An 18,337-nucleotide genomic window follows, 5' to 3' on the forward strand; every position below is an offset into this window, starting at 1 on the left:
TTTATTTATTTACATGGAAAAAATACCTGGTACCTGGTATTGTTGCATAATGTATTGGACACTTTCTGGGCAACTCTCCTGATTCACTGGTACATGCAGTTTGCCATTATCCTTCCTAGATATAATCAGTTTCCTACTAATTCAATATCTGTAAGTTGCTTTTCATTTATTCATGTGAGGAAAATGTGTACTTTGTGTATATTAGGAATAACTTAAAAGCATATACAGCATTTAGAAGCAACATGGAAATTGTTGTTTTTATCTAATGACTGCAAATCACACTTTATCCTTTTCCAGCACTAAACCATTCTTGCAAATAATGAAGAATAGGATGTAACAAAAAGACATCCCAGTGGTATTGTTAGCACAAACTACAATAAGCAACAGCATCACTAGGATGAGAACAAATGCATGGTCTAATTTAATACAGTCTATAAATAAGACATATTACAACAAATAAGAAAATTAATTTTGTCATTTATTTATTAAACACTTATAAAAATACATGCATTGTCTGTGCTTTTGGAATGGTAACACTTTCAAAGCACATTCTAGTCATTCCTTTTTATTAAATGTGAAGTTCAAGCAGTTAACGTAAAAATAAAACCCTAAGCAGAAAACACTACAGCAGAATTGCTTTAATTTAGCTGTACCTTTTTGATGGAGACAACAGCTTCCTGTGTCTCTACATCTGTGGTGACCTTGAAGAGATCTCCTCCCTCTTTGATCAGATAGCTCATATCTGTGTTTTCCCCCATGTCTGCATCTGTAGCAATGACGCGTCCAACTGGTGTCCCCACAGCTGCCCCTTCTGACACTGAAAACTGGTACATCTCTGGTAAATTGAGGAGGTGGCCGGAGGGAGAAGGCACAGACAGGTCAAACAAGGCGTGTATCGATGGAGTTATATAAAACACCACAAAGAAGAACATGGGTACAAATTTCACACGGAGATGAAGAGGAAAAGGACCAGGATAAGGAGATAGATGGCCATAGACAGAGTAGGAAGTGGTGGAGGGGTTGAAGAACTAAACATGCACAAGAAGCATGATCAAGAAAATAAAGAAAATAGGATCACACCAAAGACATTTTGATCATAACATCCATCTTAATGCTAAGTTTAGCTTAGCCATTGTTCACTATATATTTGACAAAAAATGTTACATAAGAATGATTTTGCAATGTGCTTTAAAGATTAACAGAAAGACTAAATCCAGTGCTGTAGTCAACATGACATGAGCGTTCAAATGTATAAAATCTACCATTAATCATTATGAACTCGATAAACAGCAAGAAGAATGAAATGCTATTGTTGCAGAAACACAAATTATGTGATTATGTCCTTACATACACCAAATGTCATCAACTTGTGTAACTGATTTATAGAACTGTATTCCATATTCTGTTTCCCAACATCCTGCAGTGGAGGTACTATAATTCTTCACGGCTTATCACTCTGACTGGGTAAATATGATTTACTGAGATGAAAAAGCAATTCATACACAAATATGAAAAGGTGTGTTGAGACATATCACTCACTGCCAAGTACACCGCTTGCACACTAGCTTAATCGAATGTACTACTGTTTGAAGGGTTACAGTGCTACTTTATCTTAAAAAGGACTGGAAAAAAAGCATAAATGGGATCCAAACATTAAATATATGTTCTTGTTTGTATTTCTTTGTAATTTGCTTTAGTGCTGAAGATGAGATGAGATGTGTTCAGTATTAGACGAGTGTAAAGTTTCCACAAAGGGGCAAATCCATGAGAATGGATACTTTGACTATTACAAGCTGAATGAATTCACATCAAAAAATACCAAATTTAAAGATTTTGGTGGCATTTTATGTACTAGATGATCACAAAGTACAATTGTTCATATGATTCATAGTTTTTAAATTGGTATACAAATAAAGTATTCAGGCCCTTTTAAAATTATAACCTTAAAACATCTAGTACATAGTTCAGTTTTGGGAATTTGTTGACAGGAAAAATATTAGTTGTGCCCTCCACATACAGGTAGGTCCTAAATTATTCATGACCCTGGCAGATTTAGGTTTAAAGTAAACTTTTAGCTACTCCAACATGTCACTTCTGACTGGAAGTGATATTAATTTTTGAAGTGGCTCAACTATAATCCCAATTTAAATCCGAAAGAATGAGTGAAAGGAGATGAAGATTAGGGAGAATTTCTAACCTTACTAACCTAAGACTTGAGTAAATCTGTGGACATATGCAAAACGCTTGTCACCTATTATTGCAAAGGTTTAACTTCTGTAAGGTCAATAACGTTTTTTTATTATTAATATTTGTGAAGGGTATAAATGATTTTTGACATGGTATTTTTTAATGTAATAGAAAAAAAAAACATGTTTTTTTTTTTTTTAAACTGATACTCCTTTTACATGGTGTGGTTATCTTTGAGAGGTGCCCATCTCTTGTCCTACATAATTTTATATCTACATCTGTCAGAGGTAGAAATAATTTTGGCCCCAACTGTATCTGACCTTAAAGAGTACCAAGAAAAAATATATAGTCCAAAAATAGGGATAAGAAGACCTGTAGCAGTTTGAGCCAGTTATGAGACACAGCAAACAAGTGGAAGAAGACACTCTGGTCAGATTAGCTCAAAGTTAAACTTTTGGTCAACATGAGGAAAGTCATGTGTGGAGAAAAAACTAACACTGTGCCTTACCCTGAACATATACTTCCAAACAAATTGGACTTTGTGGTTTAACAAAATAGAAAATGGTTCAAGAGGTGTTCTGCAAGGTCTTGCCTAAATAAAAAGTCAAATGTGCAGTGATACGGATAATTTCTCCACATTTGATAGACTGCTTTGTTGTGGTGCTGAATGACCCATATATTTAATTTAAGGGATTTTCTCTGGCTGTTTGCGGGCCACTCATGAAACTACCTATTGGTGTCAATGGCCTGTAGGTTTGCACATTATTTGTCTTTTTATTATGCTCTCATTTCTCTTTCCAGAAAAGAGTCACTCAGACATTTCCCATTGCTTTCTTTTGTCCTTCTACATGACCATCTCTTTGAAGTCTAAAGTAAGAGAATGTGCAGGAAACACTCACTCTGCGGAAAGCGTGGTGGGTTGTCATTAACATCCGTGATCACTATGGTCACCGTGGTGGAGCCGGAGAGACCACCCATTTGTCCTGCCATGTCTGTTGCCTTGACGACCAACTCATAACGATCCTGTGTCTCCCGGTCCAAATCTGCTACTGCTGTCATGATTATTCCTAATGATTCAGAGAGGTTGAAAGCAAAAAGCAGAGAAGTTGAACAGTTAGTCAGCGAGGCCATGAAAGGTTACGTTAGTTGTTAGCTTAAGCAATAACACGCTATAGTTTCTATGTCAGTCTGAATTAAAGCTTCTGCTCAGTTGTTTATCAAAAGGTGCAAATGTCTGGGCACAAATTTGCACCAAAAATATTTTGTACTTGCAAAAGTAGCTTTGTAACACTGATTTAAAACCCCTGAGAAATTAAGGTTAGTGCATCTTTAGAAACAATTCCAATTTGTACTTCAGGTCTGTACATTTGTAGAAAAGCATTTGTCTTTAATAGAAATGCATTGTGATTCAGTTTTGTACTGTTTATAAACCTCTGATTAGATACAAAGCATGATGCCATGAACAAAACTCTCCTGCCTTCTGTGTGTAAATCTTAATTAAGTCAAAAAATTCTGGCAGAAACTATAATGCATTTAAGGTCTCAACCTGACTGGATAGTTACACTTCAAGAGTATCAAATAAGGTTTTTGTCTTGCATTTAAAGTCCCCCCGGGAAGTGTCATAAGATTTACAGTGCGTTGGAAGAAATAAATTTGAAGGTTGTTCAGGTCAGAATACAAATGTCAAGAGAGAATATACAGTATGTCGTCAGTTTCTCAAACATAGGCCTTCAAATTTGCTCAGGTCTTCATGGGGCAGCCAAGCTCTGCAGACCGACAGGCTGGGTCGCCTTCTGCGGGCAACAAAGCAATCTCTGCTCATTTAACACGCTGAGCAAAGTATTGAAGAGGCCAATTACCAATTCTCCTCATAATGTTTAACGTTTAAAAATGGATGGATGGATGGATTATTAAATGGGGTGTCCAGTAAATCCTCATCCTTGTCACTATACATGCATGTTTCATTTGTCATACTAGACACAGTCTGGGACTGAAATTTCTATTTCAAGCCACATCTTAGATACCTAGGGCCTGATCTTCAAAGATCCCAAATAGCAGGTGGTAATTTGTGTGTACTATAAATAAATTGCCCATGCAATAAGTGGGCGTGTTGCGTGTGCAATGGATAGCAGGTGCAAAACAGGTGCATACCACTGTATTTGAATGAGGAAATTGCATGTGCTACTGGCTGGAACAAGAGGAAAAGCAAACATATCCTCTGCTGTGTTGCTTGAAATATGCAGGGATTGTTATGCTGAATGAAATTTAAATGATCCAGTTGCTGATTTTTTCCTTCTGTTAGTTTGGCCCTTGCTTTTCTGGACTGTTGCAGTTAGTTAACTTTTGTTGTGCTACCCTCAGCAGGTTTGTCATCTGCCCTGACGAGATTATTTCTCTTATCTTGCTCGACGTAACTCGCAACAAATTGGCCAATTAATAATAACAATATAAAAGACAAATATGTCTGTTAATTAATTTGTCTCCCTTGATCTTTTAATTCTTTTCAGAGACTCGGGTTGTTGTGTTGATGTTTGAAGAGTTCGGAGTTTATCATAAACAGCCACAATGTTTAAGCCTGAACGTAATATTAGCAACATAAAAATAGATTGTTGTAGGAGTTGGCAATATGTATGTTATAGCTTTGCTAATTTTAAAACATAGCGTCACATAACTGTCTTGCAAAAAGGTTAAATTGAACATTTATGTATGTAAAAATAAATTATTTCCCAATGATTTTACTGAATTTGTTTTGTTTGTTTTGCCAATATTTGAACGATATACAGTACAGACCAAAAGTTTGGACACACCTTCTCATTCAAAGAGTTTTCTTTATTTTCATGACTATGAATATTGCAGCTTTACACTGAAGGCATCAAAACTATTAATTAACACATGTGGAATTATATACTGAACAAAAACGTGTGAAACAACTGAAAATATGTCTTATATTCTAGGTTCTTCAAAGTAGCCACCTTTTGCTTTGATTACTGCTCCGCACACTCTTGGCATTCTGTTGATGAGCTTCAAGAGGTAGTCACCTGAAATGGTTTTCCAACAGTCTTGAAGGAGTTCCCAGAGATGCTTAGCACTTGTTGGCCCTTTTGCCTTCACTCTGCAGTCCAGCTCACCCCAAACCATCTCGATTGGGTTCAGGTCCGGTGACTGTGGAGGCCAGGTCATCTGGCACAGCACCCATCACTCTCCTTCTTGGTCAAATAGCCCTTACACAGCCTGGAGGTGTGTTTGGGGTCATTGTCCTATTGAAAAATAAATGATGGTCCAACTGTTGGGGATTTATTCAAAATTGAAGGCATACTGAACCAGCATGGCTACCACATCATCTTACAGCGGCATGCTATTCCATCCAGTTTGCGCTTAGTTGGACCAGTCATGAAAATAAAGACAACTCTTTGAATGAGAAGGTGTGCCCAAACTTTTGTCTGTACTGTACAACGTGTTTGATAGTTTAAATTGTTTTTTGGTGACACAAAATTATTTACTGCATAAACAAACCCTCCCCTGGCATGTGTTCACATTTAAACAACATAATCAAACTAATCCAGCTCCGATTGTTACAATCAATAATGCAACGTGTTTTGTTCAGTGACAAGGTTAAAGCATAAAGTCTTTGTCACCAAATGGAAAAGCTGCCTTAAAATGGTGATTTTTCACCTGCTAAGAAGTGTTTCTGGCATCCAGTTTTCAAATGAATGATTTAATCTGCCTTATAATGGCTTTAGTTATTTCCTATTATTATATTATCAACATCAAAGCACAGTGGGTCTTTTGCATGATGTGCGATTACAGGCTGTGCGCGCTTGATCAGTTATGTGTGCATTTTGCCATGATCAGGTTTGTGCGCGTTTAGCAGATGATCACTGACAAGCGATGTTACGCTGGAATGATGTTGAATGAAGTGTTGCAAGGAGTTTTACCATAGGAGAAATATCATGGCTTTGGTTTGTGACTGGCACAAAATCAGAGTTTAGATAATCTTACATAGAATCCTCTACTCTCTTCCTTTTTTAATATTTCTATTTTTGACAACCCAAATCTGTTGGCACATGGACAAAATATTCTCTGTCCCTGTCATCTGTCATTGTCACTGCTGTCATTGTAACAGCAGACATTTTTGCGTCCCAGTTAGCACCTGCATTTCAAACGTGCTAAATCCACATGCACAAATTGTGCCTGCAAACTGTTTCAGGCTTTGAAAATTGCATTGTGGGTGGTAAGGGTTGACATTTGCATATCCTGATATTCCTGAAAGTTGATGTGTACAACATAAATCACATGAAGGAATGGAGATTTCAGAAATGGCTAAAAGGGAACTGTAAAAATAATTTTTGAAGAAAATGAATTTGTGCGTGTGGGTCATTATCATATGTTTTGTATATTCATAAAGGCTGACACTCTAAAAAGTTTGCCCCTGCAGTTCTGCTGATTGTGCACATGCAATCCGATTACCTGCTCATTTGTAGATCAGCTTTTCTGACGCAAACAGGTTTGCATGCGGTTTTGTACACGCAAATCTTTTGAAGATCAGGCCTCTAGTGTTTTATCTAAATGGCTTCTATCTTTCTTATATAGGATAAAAAAACTGAGTTTTCTGTTTAAAATGTTTTGTTAACATTGGAAGGCATAGCTAATCCATTGGCGACAAAGTGTTTCAATTATATCGTTTTTTATCGTTCCATATAAACTGCTCTGTAGAAGGCATAGCGACACTTTCAGCTTTATGCAGTTTCCTGACACTTCCTCCAACTTGCTTTTTTTTTTTTTTTTCTTTCAAATTTCCGGTACATGTTTTTGATCATGATGATAGTGAATTTAACATATATGTTTTCTTACAATAAACACTTTGTCTCCATGTATCATATTTTGCTGCAATGTGAATGACACATTTTTTTTTTTCTCTCTTATGGAACACAAGTACTAATCTTTTCAATAGAAAGACACATGGTTTTCTACAAAAGAACAAACCAATCTGAGGCTAACTGTGACATCTGTATTAAAATATTCGATTTAAATTTCACAATCAATCCATTTTGCATATCGTTTCAATTGGGTTTGGATCATTATACTGTTTAGGGTTTTAATTAGTTGGTCGGCTTTTGTTTTTTTTAACCTCAACTTCTGTTCCTTTGGCAATATCTTTCCCTACTGGCACTGCCCCTTTTCCTCTAATCCCTAGTAACGGTTACGTGGAACCATTACTATTTTCAATACCTGCTTGCTTGCTAGCAGTTCCAACCATGCCAAGTCATGCTGAAAATGCAATGTCAGAGGAATGTCACAGATGGCAAAGGGGGCTCCATCACTAGTCACAGAATACATATTATGATAACTATCCAATATCTTCAATTGCTGTTAGCTGGGTTTATTGTATATGACCTGTATAGCAAGCTAACGGGTTGACATTTTTTAATACTGATTTTATTACACTTCCATCTTGTTTTAAGTCATAATAGTTAAACAGTGCATTTGTTCTTAAATAATATACATCACCTGTACAGTTAATGTTTACATGTCAGACTAATGGAGCAGACATATGGGTTCTCATGTGATTGTTCACCATTTTCTCTCCATTTCTCATTGAAGGTTTGCATGTGGAGCCTGGTCATGTGATGCTGCTGCACTGAATGTATTTTTATTTTTAAATGGATATGTGAGATATTTATTTTATTTTCATGGGAAATTTGTCTTGCAGCAAGAAGGCCCTGGGTTCGACTCCCAGCCGGGGGTCTTTCTGCATGGAGTTTGCATGTTCTCCCCGTCCATACGTAGGTTCTCACTAGGTACTCCGGCTCCCTCCCACAGTCCAAAGACATGCCTGTTAGGTTAATTGGTCTCTCTAAATTGCCTTTAGATGTGTGAATGAATGTGTGTATGGTTGTTTGTGTGTTGCCCTGCGATGGACTGGCGTCCTGTCCAGGGTGTACCCCGCCTCTCGCCCATAGACTGCTGGAGATAGGCGCCAGCTTCCCCGCGACCCACTATGGAAGAAGCGGTATAGAAAATGACTGATTGACTGTTCATAAATTGGTTCAGAAAACTAGTACATTTTATACTGCTAGGCAAGTAATACTGTCCAATTATGCATTATTTGCTGTTATTTCAGTTTTAAACTTTATGTTCTCTCTCTTTTCTCTTCCTAGAAGCTACACCTGGCCTGACTCTGTGTCTACCTATGACACCTTTCTGTAGAGGGGCATTGTCCAAGCTTCTGCTAGCAACAACTTAATGCTCACCCTCTACCGATGATCCACATGGCCTGTCTTTCAGTGTTTAACCCTTTCTCTCTCCTAGACATGGCAACTGACTGAGATTTGACTGTAACTAACTCTATGTGCTCTCTGACAGACTCTAACCTTGAAAACTGGCTCAAAGTTTATCTTTTCTTTCTTTCTAGATGAAACGACTAAAGGAGCTACATCCACTAACATTTACTTTTCCTTCCCATAGAAAGTACTCCTGGATCAGTGCTTCTTTGTTCTCTTTGTGTCTGCTCTGTTCTCTCAAACCCCCAGTCGGTCGTGGCAGATGGCCGCTCACACTGAGCCTGGTTCTGCTGGAGGTTTCTTCCTGTTAAAAGGGAGTTTTTCCTCTCCACTGTCGCTACATGCATGCTCAGTATGAGTGATTGCTGCAAAGTTAACGCCAGTGACTGTCCACTGTCGCTACATGCTCATCCGGGAGGAGTGAATGCTGCAAGTCACTGAATGGATGCAATCTGCTGGGTTTCCTTAGATAGAAAAACTTTTATCCAATTTGAATAAATAACTGAATCTGACTGCACTGTTCAATGGTTAGGATTAATTGGAATGTATGTACCTGACTTTTGTGAAATGCCTTGAGACAACATGTGTTGTGAATTGGCGCTATATAAATATACTGAATTGAATTGTAATTTAGTCCTAGTGTTTATTTGAGCCTGGGTTTTTGAACAAGGAGTTTCATAGGAATGAGATTGCATTGGCTATGTAAACTTAAGTGAGGTGTGAAAATTGTTTTATGCTTTTGCACTCATTCTATGTGAAGCCTTGCTAAGGAGAGATGTGCATGTGGAGCCTGCACATGTGATGCTTTTTACTGAATCTTTTTTTTTTTTTCTTTAAATCAGAATAAATCTGACCCGCTAGCTGCAAAAGCCAATGGTTCTGGTCTGCTCCATTTCAACAAACAACGCAGAGTCTATATTTAAAATGTGTGGCGAAACAGACCGACTACAGATGCAAAAGCCCAAATTTCTCAGGCATATTTTAGTTCTTCTTGAGAAAGGCTAAATGGGAGAGACCATGTCACATTTGGCCCTCTGTCCATACACTATTTTCTGGTTTAGTGCTAATAAAATGAATAATATATAGAGTTAGCATAAAAGCATGCCCAAGCCATCTTGAACAGCATTACAATTCTTGTGTGGTGTAAGAAAACACTCATGCCTAAGAAGTTAATATCCAGAAAGAATTTGGAGAATACCGATTCAGTCTTTTTAATAGTGGGAAAGTGTTTAAAATCAGCTCCAGTGCTTTAAAATCTACACAGTGGTAAGAACTGTCTACTTAAAAAGGTTGGATCCCTGGTGGTTTATTTCTATGAGGTTTCTGCATGTTGTTTTTGTGCATGTGTGGGTTTTGTCTGGATACTTCTCCTCCCACAATCCAAAAAGATGCATGTTAACTTGAGATTTTAAATTGACCTTTATTGTGAGTTTGTCTGTATAGTTAACGACATCTGTGTGCCTCTGTGTTTGCCTTGTGGTGGACTGACAGTATCTCCTTGTTGAACCCCACCCCTTCACCATTGACATGGAAAGGTTTTAGCCACCCTGTGACCCAGAAGAGGATAAAGTGTATACAGAAAAAGTCTGCAGTTGTGCTACCTATTAGATTAGGAAATTAAACCAGTAGATGTTTTCCTTTTGAAAAAAAAAAAAAACCACAAAAATAACAACAACAGAAAAAGCACATAAAAACAGCAAATTTACACTTTGCCATACAGCTAGCTGATTCCAGCCACCTTCAGAGCTGGGTCATATTTCCACGACCACTTACAATAAAGTGCATGTGGCACGGAAACAAATCCTATATATATTATTTAAATTTTTTTTTCAATTGTCTGTTTATATCAGGGAAATTGAAAGTCTAATACCATGTTCTTACAGCTGTTCTGCAGTTTGGGCTTTTACAGCCAATATAAAAATAAAAAAAGTGTCAGTTTTAAGACTGAGATGTCAGTTCCCTTTTAAAGACTGTCACAGTACCATTACTTGCCTCCATGTGCATAGAAGCCGATGATCCATACATAGTGCATTGCTGCACTCACATTCTCATAGGTAGTGTCATTCTGCTTTGATGTTGCAGCAGACAAATGTACCATATACAAAACTGAGATAACTCGTGTACTTCTTAAAAAAAATCCAATTTAATCAAAGAGTTTTGCTTTTTTATGTGAGAGCTTGTCTTTCAGTGTGTTGAGAAAAAAATGGAATATTCATAAAGTGATTTTACTGTGGTGAATTTCATAGCTTTTCCACCTATCCTTTATATTGACCTTCCCCATTATCTTGTCCCTTAACAGCCAGCAACGTTTTAGTCATGTCTGTGTAAACGATGCAGTAAGGAGGTGGAAGGAATGATAGTTGTGAACAAAGAACTAGAACAAACCATCCAGCCTTCTGGCTTATCCCATCAAGGTGGAGTCATTTATCATCCAGGCACCCAGGTGGACCAAATCAAAGTAGTGGAGACCAAAAAAGGAATCATTAAGACTTCGATGCTTTCCCCTAGTGAATGCATTCCAAAGAAACACCAATGCAAAGTTTCAACTACAATTCTCAAGGGAAATGATAAGTTTTTCATGTAGATATGAAGATTTTAATGAGCTTAATATAATTGCAGAAATATAGTCATCAATATAGGATACCATTTTGATATGATCTTGAAGTTTGCTAAAGCCTGTGCTGTTCCTAAAGCCTTTTTTAAAGAAGACATTATGTTGCTTTTTTAGGGTTTTACATGAACTTCTGATTTCCAAAACCTTCTCATATGTCTACGAATCTATTTTCTTTGCTGCTGGGGAGTCATAAAGCAATTTCACTTAAATACTTGTCATCTACTTAAGAGTTCAACAATGAATAGTTTGTAAGGATACATCTTTTTGAGACAATCTAATGGCAAGTCATATGTTTAAAAGGCAGAGGTAACTAAAACACCACAGAGGTAGAAAAAATAGTAATAAATGCTGGGTTGTTTATGGCACCAATTAGACTTTTGTCAGTGTCTCTCTATGGGCCTTTGATTTTTATTTTATCGGCTTGAAGCTAGTTATAAAAACTGCTGCATACATGAGTTAATTATATACAATTAAAATTGACTGACAAACAGAAACTAAAAATCTGTGAAAGAACATTTACAGATCTAATTTTTAATTGAACCCGGAAAGACTCACATACTGAAGAAACAATGAGATGATGGTTATAGGGTTTATTTATGACAGATTATTTCTTAGGCGCTCGGACCCCGTAGGAAGACGTAAATGCTCAGGATGAAGTGGGTTTGAATAAACATCTTAGGATTATGATTACGTATGTCTTCCCCCCGGGATCCGATCCTGGCGGTGGCGTAGGCCTTGGTATATTTGGAAGGATTTGGGAGCCTATGGTGGAGAAAGGGTGGAGGAGGGTTGAAGCTCAGCAGAAGAGCAGTGTCTTCCATGGAGAAGGTCTTTTAAAGCGATGCCCTGGGAGATGATTGGTCGAGGAGAAGTGCGGACCTGCCGTTGATTGGAGTAGCCAGTGAGGAGTGATTGGACATGGCGGGGTGTTGAGTCTTCCATGTTGAATTTTTGTTTAAACTCCACGATGACAACGAAAACAAGGTTTTGAAAGAAAGTTTATTCATTTATTTCCAAAGTTTAAATCATTTTTCAAATATGATTTTAAGTTATTAGTTATGTGAAAAAGCTTGGACTTCAGAGATGTCTCGAATTGAGCATTATTTCAAGTTTAAATTGCAGGGGATAAAGCTCGTGATGAAAACATATATTTTACAGTTCATACATTCCTGAAACTGTGACCACAGTAAATGTTTCACTGTTTTTTAGTTGGTAGTGAGTTCAAACAGCCATAAATCAACAACTGAGCACTGATGTTTCAGTTTTATGCCAGATGCTAACTTTTTTTATGAAACGCTTTAAAAACAATCATAGCTGAAACAAAGTACTACACATAACTGCAAACGATTAACATATATTAAAAGAAAGAAAGATATATATAAATATGATGTTTCAAAGAGCTCCACATACAGGGGTTGGACAATGAAACTGAAACACCTGGTTTTAGACCACAATAATTTATTAGTATGGTGTAGGGCCTCCTTTTGCGGCCAATACAGCGTCAATTGGTCTTGGGAATGACATATACAAGTCCTGCACAGTGGTCAGAGGAATTTTAAGCCATTATTCTTGCAGGATAGTGGCCAGGTCCCTATGTGATACTGGTGGAGGAAAACATTTCCTGACTCGCTCCTCCAAAACACCCCAAAGTGGCTCAATAATATTTAGATCTGGTGACTGTGCAGGCCATGGGAGATGTTTAACTTCACTTTCATGTTCATCAAACCAATCTTTCACCAGTCTTGCTGTGTGTATTGGTGATTGTCATCCTGATACACGGCACCGCCTTCAGGATACAATGTTTGAACCATTGGATGCACATGGTCTTCAAGAATGGTTCGGTAGCCCATCTAGCACAAGTATTGGGCCAAGGGAATGCCATAATATGGCAGCCCAAACCATCACTGATCCACCCCCATGGTTCACTCTGGGCATGCAACAGTCTGGGTGGTACGCTTCTTTGGGGCTTCTCCACACTGTAACTCTCGCGGATGTGGGGAAAACAGTAAAGGTGGACTCATCAGAGAACAATACATGTTTCACATTGTCCACAGCCCAAGATTTGCGCTCCTTGCACCATTGAAACCGACGTTTGGCATTGGCATGTGTGACCAAAGGGTTGGCTATAGCAGCCCGGCCGTGTACATTGACCCTGTGGAGCTCCCAATGGACAGTTCTGGTGGAAACAGGAGAGTTGAGGTGCACATTTAATTCTGCCGTGATTTGGGCAGCCGTGGTTTTATGTTTTTTGGATACAATCCGGGTTAGCACCCGAACGTACCTTTCAGACAGCTTCCTCTTGCATCCACAGTTAATCCTGTTGGATGTGGTTCATCCTTCTTGGTGGTATGCTGACATTACCCTGGATACCGTGGCTCTTGAAACATCACAAAAACTTGCTGTCTTGGTCACAGATATGCCAGCAAGACGTGCACCAACAATTTGTCCTCTTTTGAACTCTGGTATGTCACCCATAATGTGTGCATTTCAATATTTTGAGTAAAACTGTGCTCTTACCCTGCTAATTGAACCTTCACACTCTGCTCTTATTGGTGCAATGTGCAATCAATGAAGACTGGCTACCAGGCTGGTCCAATTCAGCCATGAAACCTCCCACACTAAAATTACAGGTGTTTCAGTTTCATTGTCCAACCTCTGTATGTCTCGTCAATACACCATTTTTCTCCCCAAAAGTCTTGGGGATCATCAAAATATTTTTGAGAAAATGTGAGATAAGCCTTTGTGTTATTTTTTGTCATCAGTGGGTTTGGCCTTTAAACTCTCTACATGAATGCCATTTGGGCACAGTTTCTTCTCATTGTTGAATCATGAAAACCGATCTCAGTTATGGAAAGTGGGGCCAGTGCTGCATTAGATGTTGTTTTGGGTTCTTTTCTGACTTCCTGAGTCACTCATCGGAGTTCCCTTAGTGTAACCCTGTAAGGTTGACCACTCCTGGTAAAGTTTGGAGGCTCTCTCTTAGCTTTTGTCCACTGAAGGAACTCGCATTCTTGAACCAGTTCGGTTCACGTGCCTTTGAACTCAAAGGAGGGGCAGATCATGGAACACAGGTGGAAGAAACACAAGGAATATGACAGTGTGCAGCGAAACATAAGAAAGTCCAACAGAGGAATCCAGCAGCGAGTAATGGGAACCAAAGCTTATATACTGAAAGTGGTGTGGAGAAAGGCATAGAGTGTAGGTGTGAGCAATGGGTGAAGGTGATAATGTGGAAGAGCTGAGGCAGAGGGAGGGCAGAGGAGCTGAGGGAAGATGACTAATTCACATGACTGGAGCAGAACTGAAGTAAATAAACTTGAAACATAAGCACAGAGGAATTAACTAATAAGGCAATCTTTAACAAACAATTAGAAACAGAATATGGCAAGAACAAAGAAATGGTAAGAACACATCACAAATGAAAACCATAACCTACTACCCAAGAATAATTTCTTGACTGCCTCTTGACTGTCCTCCTACTACATTGGTAAACTATATTTTTAATACTGTTGGTTCTGTGCTCCTGTCTTTTACCAGCTCCTGTCTTAGCTCACCAACTCTGCCAGCTGTGGTCAAACCCCTTCTTAAAAAAAAAAAACACCTCTCGACCCCTTGATTTTATCATATTTTAGACCCATTTCTCACTTGCTCTTTCGCTCCAAGGTTTAAAAAAATTTTTTTTATCCTACTACAGAATTAATTATTGCAATGCTCTTTTATTTCAGTACCTCTCACTCATCCCTCAGTCACCTTCAGCTTGTCTAAAATGTAGCTGGACATTTCAATTATTTTTTTCACGAGGGTTGGTTTGGATAGCTTTCTTTCATCTTCATTATATTATTATTTGAAAAATACCATTTTGTATGAACACAGATTATCTTTGACTGAGCTTAAAATGTATTTGATGACCTAAAACATTTAAGATAAAAAGCAAAACTGGAAGAACACCATTCAGAGGCAAATACTTTTCCAGTGCTATGTAAAATTAGCTTGCAACACATTTATGTTGCTCTGTTTTGCAGGATATACACTGCAAAGTATTGTCAGTCATTAGAAAGGTAAGTTCTTGGCCAGAACTGTATAACAATGCAAGACCAATTGATTGATGAAAAGCATTGAGGATATTAAGCATTTTTGTCTGTGAATATATGGCAGACTCTAAATGAACAGGAAACAATAGGAAAATAAATAGCAGGTTCTGGAGATTCTTCTTACCTGTATGTCTATCGACAGTGAAAAACATTTCTCCATCCAGTACACTGTAGACCACTCTGGCACTGCTCCCATATGTAGGGTCATCAGCATCTGAAGCAGTAACCTTCATGACAGACGTTCCTGTAGAAGACAGACAACATAATGTAAAAATAAAAATGGCATTAAAGACTCCAGAACAAGAGAGCCACTAGAGACTAGTCCTGGAATTCTAAATAGGTGCAGGCCAGATTTAGCATTGTTTTAAATTTGTCTTTGTGAGGACAAATGGAAGATAGGGAACCTTTGAACACACTAGTGAAGCATAACACATCAGCATAGACAACAATGGTTCAGGCTTAGTTTGGTTTAGATCAGTGTTTGGGTGAAGCTTTAGTTTGTGAGCTAAAAAGGTGATCTCTTAACATGAATAAAAACTAATATGTGTTCAAAGTTGTACACTTACCAGCATTTGCATTCATACATTTTATATTTTGTAGATTAATATATTTGTGGACTGTGGCAGAAGTAAACTAATTCAACCTTTATGCACATATTTTTCCTTAGAAGTATTTTGAAGTTTCAAATTACATTCTCACTACACCAGTGAGCCACATTACTTAAATTTTTTTTTGTTCCTTTTCATCACAGACAGTCTCACAGGGGACAGAAAACATGGAACTCTACAGTTAACATTACATCTTCAAAGACTCTTACAAGCTACACAGATCTGAATCAAACAACATCTGATTACCAGCACTCAGGCAACAAACACCAGAAAGGTTTGTACATGACATAAGGGTGGCGTAGGGTAAGTCATTATTTTATACTCAGTAAGATATTTTTGTCTCCAGTGTGCATGCACAAGCCTCCGGCAGCAGATACGCAGGCACATCGCCCCATTTAGTTACACATTTTAGTTAAATCTTAGCCCGGAGCTTTGAAAACTTTAGGCTCCTAATTAGAATGGTAAGAAATGACTGCATGTTTGTTTCCCATTTAAGCACATTTTTCCTGTCTAAATATATTTTTTTGTAATACAAAATGAAGGTAAAAGAGGTAAAAGGAAATATGTTTGTAGATGTCAGAGGCCTTAAAGAACACAGAGTCCGCCTCTGTCTCCAATCATCTGGCCGATGCTATGGGTAATTACTGGCATCTGGTGTCGTCCAATAAAGGTCACCGCTGTAGCCCATCTCAGAGCCCTGTCATGCTACTGTCCAGCTACATAATGACCATATGCTAATAATACTAATTAGCAAGAAGTGTCAGGGCACTGTTTGTTTCCTGTCATTGACTGGAGTTCCTGAGGGATGCGGGGGGAGGGGCAGTGGATTACCATTAAGGTCGAGCCAGCCATTAAAATCACATGCCTCGGATTACCATTTGAAGGTGCCCCTTGAATTCCTGTTTTGTACCCTACTGTATGTGTTAAGAAGCTGGCCAGTTGCATTTTTGTCTGGTACTGTCCAACACATTGTGAGATTTTCAGCAAAAGGTAGATTTACAATGCTGAGGGAATTTAAAATATTGCACATAAATTGTGTGGAGGACCAATCCTGCCATAATTAAGAGTATATACAGAAAAAAAAAATGCTTAATAAATAAATAAGCATATGATTAAATACACAAAAAATACAGTGAATAAATAAAAGTAGGCAGTAATTACATTTTTCAATGAGACATAAATAAATATATCTAATTTAATTAGCTTCTTTATTTATTCACCTTTGTCATAATTATGTTATCTATTATCCATTACAATTTTCAATTTTATTTATTAATGACTTATTTTTAAATGTATTTATTTATATGTATGTTTTAATATTTTCTGTTTGTTTTATTTTTCTTTTGTATTTTTACTCCATCTGTTCAAAGCTATTTTTTTATGCCAGTGCTTTTTTCATTTTGTGTGCATTTCTGCCACATTATGCAAATGAGGAGGGGCTATGTCTTCAGGAGTCTTCTGCCTATTGGCTGGTTAGCTTTAGCCTGAATAGCTAAAATCTGCATGAGTTTTATTTATTTACAGTATTGTTTGTGTATTTAATCATATGCTTTATATTTCATTTTATATTTATTGAGCATTTATTTATTTCTGTACATATTCTTAATTCTTAATTATGGCAGAATTGATCCTCCATAAACTGGGCCCGAAAGAGGTTTTGAATCATATTGCAAGTTGAATCCCTGATTCCATTACCCATTCAAAATATGCAAGAGTATACATCACTTTGAACCATAAAGAATGAATATATGCAGCATGCTAGCTGAGAGATTAGGGAGATATCATTTCATGGAAATACGAGGCTGTGAAAGGCAAGGTATTTTCAATTCTGGCAAAATCCATAAATTTATCTAATTTTTTATTCTGCTGATTAGCCATACTGCTATGGGTCCAACAAAGTCATTTTATCCATGGGATTACTTGCTCATCCTAATTTTCCCCAGGTAATACTCAGTCGAGCTGTTTCTGGATACTACTGTGAGCAATGCCAGACGGTTTGTAAGAACTGTTTCTTTAATGTGTTTATATCAACCGGAGTAGGGAATGGGTTGAAACTTTAATTCCTCTTTACTTTTTGGCTTGCAAGAAGATCTGTTGGTAAAATCATAACACACTGCTGGCATCACTGATGTAGATGTAAGTGCTGAAGAACACATAAAAAAGCATACTGATTATATATACAGCAGGGAAACATATATATTTTGCGGTTCACAATCCAAAGATATGTTTTTTATACACCAGTGAAACTTCAATTACAAATTGCGTTTGGACTAAAATGAGTAAAACTAAAACAAAACATGGATTTTCTGTGCACTACTTGTGTAAAAACGTTTTGGGTGTTTTTTTGGATTAGTTATGATAAAATAAAAATAGTAAATTACTGTGCATTGTAAAATGTTATATGGATACATTCGACAATAAATAAATATAGTTTGTAATGTAATAGCTCTTTGATTAGTGAACGAAGAGTGAAAAGCACCATACATGCTGCTCATTCATCATTTTGCAACATCAGTCTCACTTCAGACACAGGCCACTTATTGCTTTAGTAGTTCA

The 18,337-nt window shown here is 37.5% G+C and overlaps 1 protein-coding gene across 3 annotated transcripts in view; it reads right to left on the reverse strand.

Annotated features, from left to right (window-relative positions):
• LOC124857508 (cadherin-22-like) overlaps positions 1-18,337 on the reverse strand; it is a 237,765-nt gene that overhangs the window by 69,177 nt on the left and 150,251 nt on the right. For all 3 annotated transcript variants that reach the window (XM_047348787.1, XM_047348788.1, XM_047348789.1), the window contains 3 exons: positions 15,298-15,417; positions 3,087-3,254; positions 654-835 (listed from right to left, as the gene is read on the reverse strand). In XM_047348787.1, the coding sequence (XP_047204743.1) occupies positions 654-835; positions 3,087-3,254; positions 15,298-15,417 (470 nt within the window). The remainder of the gene's footprint in view (positions 1-653; positions 836-3,086; positions 3,255-15,297; positions 15,418-18,337) is intronic.

This window comes from Girardinichthys multiradiatus, chromosome 20, assembly GCF_021462225.1.
Source record: "Girardinichthys multiradiatus isolate DD_20200921_A chromosome 20, DD_fGirMul_XY1, whole genome shotgun sequence".
In the NCBI taxonomy this organism is placed as follows: domain Eukaryota; kingdom Metazoa; phylum Chordata; class Actinopteri; order Cyprinodontiformes; family Goodeidae; genus Girardinichthys; species Girardinichthys multiradiatus.